General features: G+C 48.1%; 1 gene segment (V, D, J or C); it reads left to right on the top strand.

The window, feature by feature from the left end:
• The first annotated feature begins 5,246 nt into the window (after positions 1-5,246).
• LOC117878381 lies at positions 5,247-5,874 on the top strand. The segment is given in 2 exon segments: positions 5,247-5,307; positions 5,528-5,874. Coding segments are annotated over 2 exon segments (396 nt in total).
• The last annotated feature ends 2,425 nt before the right edge of the window (positions 5,875-8,299 follow it).

The following is an 8,299-nucleotide window of genomic DNA, read 5'->3' as shown; positions in this document are numbered from 1 at the left end:
AGTGCACCACTCTGTTGACGTTCCGGACAGCAGTCCGAGCTCGGATGCTCTGACCATACACACAGGAAAAGCCCCGGGAAAATTTGAAATCCTTTTCCTGTCTGGGCAGTTTGAATCTCATTTCCTGTTTGGACATCGTGGAGAGCTCAGCAGCACTGGCAACGATGCAGAGTTCTCCAGCAGAGATGGCCATGCAATCTCAGAATAGAAAGAGGGCCCTGGCATGGACTGATCAGGAAGTCTTGGATCTGATCGCTGTGTGGGGCGATGAGTCCGTGCTTTCGGAGCTGCGATCGAAAAGACGGAATGCAAAATGATACAGCCGGGATGCAACGCAGTGCCGCGTGAAAATCAAGGAGCTGAGACAAGGCTACCAGAAGACCAAAGAGGCAAACGGACGCTCCGGATCCCAGCTACAGACATCCCGTTTCTATGAGGCACTGCATTCCATCCTAGGTGCGGCCGCCACCACTACCCCACCACTGACCGTGGACTCTGAGGATGGGATATTGTCCACGCCCGCTTCCTCTGAGATGGTAGTGGACGGGGAAGATGAGGAAGGAGATGAGGAGGACGAGGCAGTCGTCAGCGCTTACAACGCTGATTTCCCAGACAGCCAGGATCTCTTCATCACCCTCACAGAGATCCCGTACCAACCGTCCCCAGGAGTTAACCCGGACCCAGAATCAGGGGAAGGATCAGCCGGTAAGTGGTTTGAACATGTAAACATTTATTTTGAAAAGAACATTAATATTAACTGTGGGTTTTTCATGATTAGATTGTCCTAGGCACGTAAAGTTCTAGTCTTTGGCAGTGCAACTGCTGCAAAAAAATCTAACAATGTCCGGTATATCTTGATTGGTTTGCCCTAGGCGCTCTACTGTTTAGGCTTGCCAGTGCAGCTACAGTAAAATTCGGTCAATATGTCCGCGGATAGAGCAGAAATCCTCATGGGACATCTCCATGAAGCTCTCCTGGAGGTAATTGGAAAGCCTTTGCATGAGGTTCCTTGGGAGAGCGGCCTTGTTGTGTCCTCCGTAGTATGAAACGTTTCCGCGCCAGGCTACCATCAAGTACTCCGGTATCATTGCCTTGCACAGCATGGCGGCATACGGCCCTGGTCTTTGCAGGCTTTCCCGAAGCATGCCTTCCTTGTCGCTGTTTGAAATACGCATCAGAGTGATGTCGCTCATGGTGACCTGCTTTGAATTAGGAGAATGTTGGTATTGGGACTGCTTCCCTGTTCCTTTACAGAACTGTAACCGCCGGTTTACTGCCATGCGGTGGAGGCGGGAGAGGGGCAGCATAGAGGGATCTTTCCCGGGGACAGCCGCGAGGGGGTGGGACAGGGGCAGAGTTCATGCTTGCCGGATTGCTGGCAGCAGGAACTGGCCAACGCTAGGAGTATTGCTTTGAACGTGAAAGTAGGGCAGTGCTATTATTAAAGTTTTAAGCTGCCACAAGTCTACGGCTTACCATGTCAGCCCGCTACCCAAATTCCGCTGTGCTGTTCCGATTCTGTGATCTGCACTGCAAGACCCAAGGGACTGAATGCGAAGGCCGAAAATTCGACCTTGTCCTGAGTGCGCATGTGATAGGTGCTGTGAATGGTCTTTTTCACAGAGAAAGACTATTTTCTTTGTTCACCCAAAAATTTATCTTTCTGAGGAATTCACTCCCTTTTTCCCATCCCACAGCTGTGGCTGTCTCCCGACCTACCCTGTCTTCAGACTCCCAGAGACTAGCGCAGATTAGGTGTAGAAAGAAAAGGACACGGGACGACATGTTCTCAGAACTTATGGGCTGCTCCCGAGCCGAGGCAACCCTGCAGACTCAGTGGAGGGAGAACATGTCCCAGTACCAGCGAGCACACAGTGAACGGGAGGAGAGGTGGCGGCAGGAAGACCAGCAGGCGACTCAAACACTGCTTGGACTAATGAGGGAGCAAACGGACACGCTCCAGCGCCTTGTGGATGTTCTGCAGGACCGGAGGCAGGAGGACAGAGCCCCGCTGCAGTCTATCTGTAACCACCGTCCCCCGCCACAAAGTCCCATACCCCCCTCACCCAAAGTACCAAGAAGGAAGGGCTGCAGAGCCCGTGAAAACTGTCACTCTACCCCTGCAGACTGCTCAAGTGGCAGAAGGCTTTGATAAGTCCTTTCCTTCCCGCCTCACCCAAGCCCCCATGCCAGTTTCATCCCCTAACTGTCCATTTGCTAATAAAAAATACGTTTCTGTTAATTGCTGTTTCCATCATGTTTTTTTTAGAGGACAGTCTGTTTTAACAGGGGGAAAGGTGGTTGGTACAGACACGGGGGCAGGTTCAGCAGCAGGTCACACACACAGTGCAGTCACCAGGCACCCTGGTCAGTCTGGGAGGTGGTTTTCATTGTCTGTGGGGGGGGGAGGGGGCTAGGTGACTTTGTGGCGGGGGAGGGCGGTTACAGATCTTATGCAGCGGTCCTTATCCTGGATCACAGAGCCACGCAGCAGGGAATCTGTAACCGTCCTCCCCCTGTCACAAAGTCACATAGCCCCACGAACAGAGTCCCAAACAGGAGGGGTGGCAGGCTCCGTTCAAACAATCAGTCCGCCAGTGCGGACCACTGTAGAAGCAGGAGCCTGGCATTCCTTGAGTTTAGAAGCGTCCTTTGCATCAGTACACTACACCCGCCCCCCACCACAGTCTGCGTCCCAGTTTCAACACTTTACCGCGAAAACAGTAATAAAGAAAACGTTGTTCATTAACAAATTTTCAGTGATTTTATTTTTAAACGTGGGTTGGAAGGGGGTGAACGGGGTGAACGGGGTATGAAACTGGAGAGGATAGTGAACAGTCACTGGGTAAAGAAACGGGGGCAGGTTCAGCTTCTCTGTAAACAAACAAAATTGTCACAGGTTACCCTGCTCACTCAGGAACCTAGCTTTCAAAGCCTCCCGGATGCACAGCGCGTCCCACTGGGCTCTTCTAATCGCACGGCTGTCTGGCTGAGCGTAATCAGCAGCCAGGCGACTTGCCTCAACCTCCCACCCCGCCATAAAGGTCTCCCCCTTGCTCTCACAGAGATTGTGGAGCACACAGCAAGCTGCAATAACAATGGGGATATTGGTTTTGCTGAGATCGGAGCAAGTCAATAAGCTTCTCCATCTCCCCTTGAGACGTCCAAAAGCACACTCCACCACCATTCTGCACTTGCTCAGAGGGTAGTTGAAGAGTTCTTTTTCACTGTCCAGGGCGCCTGTATAGGGCTTCATGAGCCATGGCATTAGCGGGTAGGCTGGGTCCCCGAGGATCACTATAGGCATCTCCACATCCCCAACAGTTATTTTGTGGTCCGGGAAGTAAGTACCTTCCTGCAGCCATCTAAACAGACCAGAGTTCCTGAAAACACGAGCGTCATGAACCTTGCCCGGCCATCCCACGTAGATGTTGGTAAAACGTCCCCTGTGGTCCACCAGTGCTTGCAGCACCATGGAAAAGTAGCCCTTTCAATTAATGTACTGGCTGGCCTGGTGGTCCGGTCCCAGGATAGGGATGTGAGTTCCATCTATAGCCCCACCGCAGTTTGGGAATCCCATCGCTGCGAAGCCATCTATGATCACCTCCACTTTTCCCAGCGTCACTACCTTTGACAGCAGTACATCAACGATTGCGTTGGCTACTTGCATCACAACAACCCCCACGGTAGATTTGCCCACGCCAAAGTGGTTCGCGACTGACCGGTAGCTGTCTGGCGTGGCAAGTTTCCAGAGGGCTATGGCCACTCGCTTCTGGACAGTCAGGGCTGCTCGCATCCGGGTGTCCTTGCGCTTCAGGGCAGGGGACAGCAATTCACAAAGTTCAAGGAAAGTTCCCTTCCGCATGCGAAAGTTTCTCAGCCACTGGGATTCATCCCAGACCTGCAGCACTATGCGGTCCCACCAGTCAGTGCTTGTTTCACGTGCCCAGAATCGCCGTTCCACGGCATCAACATGACCCAGTGCCACCATGATGTCCACGGCGCGGGGTCCCGTGCTTTGTGACAGGTCTGTGCCACTCTCAGACTTCATGTCCTCATCGCGCTGCCGTAGCCTCCTCGCCTGATTTCTCACCATCTGCCTCTGGAAAAGGTGGCTGATAAGGTGCGAGGTGTTGACAACGGCCATAACTGCAGCGATGGTCGCAGCGGGCTCCATGCTCGCAGTGCTGTGGCGTCCGTGCTGTCACTCAGCATAAAAGTGCGTGAACTGATTGCCTGCCGGCGCTTTCAGAGAGGGAGGGCGGGAGTGACGGTTGGATGACGACAGTTACCCAAAACCACCCTCGACACATTTTTTCCCCCAGCAGGCATTAAGGGCTCGACCCAGAATTCCAATGGGCAGCGGGGACTGCGGGAACTGTGGGATAGTTGCCCACAGTGCACCGCTTCCAATGTCGACGCTTGCCCCATTAGTGTGGACTCACACAGTCAAATTACTGTCCTTAGTGTGGAAACACACGTTCGACTTTGTAATATCGATTCCACATATTCGATTTAAGTGACATCGAAGTACTCTCATAGTGTAGACATACCCTCAGTCTCTGGTGCCCACCACGTCATGGAAGTAGAGGGGACAGCGGCACAGACACAATGGGCAGTGCTGGAGCCTGGCACACTGACACCAATTTCAGCATTTCTGTGCTGTGGACCGTGGATCTCCTCTTCCCAGACCTCATTTTCATCCTGCCTGCATGCACCCTTCAAGTCTAAGAACAGCCTTCATTCTAGGTGTGCAGAACGCATGCAGCCGCTGGTGCCTCTATAAAGAGCCATGCAGCTGCCAGTGCCGCTGCTTCCTTGAGAATCTGGCCCTATCAAGATCATGAAAATGGATTAATTAAAAGAGACTAGGCTGATTGCATTTAAACCCCCCACAGTAAATGACTGAATGATTTTAGCTCTTCTAACTTGTGTTTCAACCTGCTGTTCGCTCGGTTACTCATCATTAGTTAAACAGTCGTTGTTACCCCCTGTGCTTGTCAAGGTAACTCCGGCTGCTTTACCATCTGAATCATGCAAATATGTTATAGTTATTACATCCAATAACCACAAGAAACCATCAAGTCAGATATTTCAAAACTCCTCCCTGGCATTAACATCTGGTCATTTACATAATTGGGCAACTTTTGCATATTCACACATGGCTGATGGTCCCTCACTCAGCTGCTGAACACATAAATGGTTCCATTTCCACTACATGCTTCACTGACAAACATTTACAGCCCCACAGACGCAAGATGATCTCAAAGACTCCCCTTCTCTGGCTGCTGTTTTTCTGGATTCAGGGTAAGAAACAGACAAGTGTCAAAAGTGTTGATGAGAAATATGGCAAATCAGAAGAAAAATGCCCATGGTTTGTAGAGTTATATGCTGATTCCAGGTATATTTTTAGTTTATTTCTACTGTTCAGTTTACAAGGGTTTCAATGTGGAGCTTTGAATAATATTAATGTCATTGTCCCATTTACCCAACCCCAGCCCTGCCAAGTTTTATTCTCTCTCGCCAGGTTCCAATGGACAGATTGTGCTGACTCAAACTCCAGAATCCCTGGCAGTGTCTCCAGGAGAGAGAGTCACCATCAACTGCAAAGCCAGTTCTAGTGCTAGTGGATGGATGGCCTGGTACCAACAGAAACCGGGACAAGCTCCTAAGCCCCTTATCCACAGAGCTTCCACCCGTCCCTCTGGGATCCCAGACCGGTTCAGTGGCAGTGGGTCGGGCACTGACTACACATTCACCATCAGCAAGGTTGAAGCTGATGATGCTGGAGATTATTACTGCCAGCACAGTAACGGCTACCCTCTCACAGTGATACAGACCAATACAAAAACCTCTCTGCTCTATGAAGCATGAAGTCTATTAACACACACACAGTCACAAACTACGCAGATCAGGTGTCGGACATCATGGGAGGAAATGCCTTATTCTGCAAATGACACAAAACACCCTCTCACGGGCTGATTTATGGCAGACAGTTCCCTGCTTGATCCCTTTCCCAAACTTTGCACCATATCTATTTTCAGTGGGTTCTGTTGGGGAATCTACTGGTGTCCTGCACTCCAAAGCAGGGGCCCCTTCTTGGCCTGTTTGGGAGGGATCCAAATGCTTCTCCTTGTCACCAGCAAGCAGCAGGTTTGTGGTTAAGCAGTTAAGCAGCTAGAGCATATGGTCTGGCTGCACTTGGCATGTGAGGGAGAACACCGTTGAGTGTCCTGCCTCGCTCTCAAGAAAGCTATGGTGCTTGTGTCCTTGATAGATGTTAGATCCTGCTACACTGGCCCTCAGAGCCCAACATGTACAAAACAGGGCATGTGTCTATAGTGCAGAGGGAGTTTTTTAATATTTGTATTGATTTAATTTTACCCTGATTCTAAACAATTGAGGATTCTAGAATTTTTGGCCCAAAAGAAGCATTCAAAAAACAAACAAACCCCACACAATTCCAAATGTAACTTTGTTACGGGGACACACTCTCTGTTGTGAAAAAATATACAAAGTGACACTTATATCATAGAGGAGAATATTCTCAGATACAAACAATATTAAGATGGAGTTCTGGTTGCAAGTACATATTTAAAATTTAGAATAAAATACATTACAAAGGAGCTGTATTTATAGCAACAACAACAAAAACTAGAAATTTAGGAAAATCCAAGACAGATTTAAAAGACAATGAACATGTCACAGTATGGAAATACAAAGTGAGGGAACCAATACCATATCAATGTCCCATAATGATTCAGTGCAATTAATATATCATTATGATTAAAGCATTGTAGTGTTTAGGAATCCCGGATCTGATTAGAACGATTATTAAAGACAAAATGGAGTTTTTCCACATATTTCCCTCTACATCACAGAGTTAAGATTATTTGGGTGCCTTAACAGCACTTTTCTTACTTAAAAAAAAAATCAAACACTTTAAAGTGTAAACCTTAAGTCTGAATGTCCTTGGTTTTACAGTGCTTGGGTCTAGGTTAAGTGCAACATCCTCGTCATGTCTTAAGTTATGGATAACTACTGACAACCTTAGTTCTATTTGAATGTAGTTTTTTGTCTGAGAATTTCCTTAGTTTTACTTATGTACATACATATCATCGTCATCATCACAACATACACACAAACCCGCATAATTTGATACATGAACACTAAACCAAATCCCAAGAGAATGCCATTATACAACATTACTAACGAGATTCAGATATGTAATATCAGCCTTCCCTCTACTTTTTATTTTATTTAGATTCGTAGATTTTTAAGTCCAGAAGGAACCATACAGTGGGGAGGATGGTATGTTGTTATTCACTCTTAAAGCACCAAACTATTCATCAAGTGGCCTTTGTTCCCATATAAGAAGATGGGGATCTGAAAGAGAGAGAGAATAATTAACTTGTTGCAAGTCACACAGGGAGACTAAGGCACAGCCGGGCGCTCAACCCAGATCTCAAACACCGGTCCAGTACCTCAATAATATAGCCATTCTTCCTTAACAAGGGCCCCGGGTGCTATCTATACACTACAGGCGTCTTTTGGAGTATGATGAGAAACTGACCCCACAACATCAATTACAGCTTGAAACATGTGACTGGGGGGCTAAAAGAAACACTTGTGAGAAGGGAAAGCAGCATCAGGCCATGTAGCCTAACACTAGGGAGCACTAGGACATCTGCTTGGGCACGCCATTCATGGACTAAATTCTGTAGACAACTCTGCCATTCGCCAGTAGATGGCAGTATTTTGATACAACTTTGCTGAGTTTGCGATTTCAGGCCAAACAGGCCAGTTGGTTTCGGAAGGTTTCGTTACTGGTATGGTCTGATGAAAGAGGAAGAGGAAGAATTGAGTCAATGGGCTTCCCTGGTTACCATCTTTATAAAAACATACCTAACTGGGAGCCCGTTAAACCCACAGCTAAATCCTCACTCACATGAGCAGTCTCCATAAATTACATGTGATTACCTGTGAGACTGATCGTCATGATCGCTACATCACTCAATTGTTATAGATGGGCTTGTGTTTAAATACACGGAAATCTGTAGCAGCGCAGACTGCTCTGCTACCCGTTGATAGAGTCGCCTCGTTAAATAATGAATCCGCCACTGTAACCACCTTAGGCCATGTAAGCCTTAGTCTGGGCACTTGAACACCAGAATAGTGTGTATCTACAAATAGTTATTACATGCAACTGCAGCATGAAACAGACAAGCTCAATATTTCACAACAGCTTTCCTGGGCTATAATCCAGGTGACTTCCAGAATTTGACCCTTTTGCATATTC

The sequence above is a fragment of the Trachemys scripta genome, chromosome 5, assembly GCF_013100865.1.
Source record: "Trachemys scripta elegans isolate TJP31775 chromosome 5, CAS_Tse_1.0, whole genome shotgun sequence".
Taxonomy (NCBI): domain Eukaryota; kingdom Metazoa; phylum Chordata; order Testudines; family Emydidae; genus Trachemys; species Trachemys scripta.
This window is presented reverse-complemented; position numbering and strand designations above follow the sequence as displayed.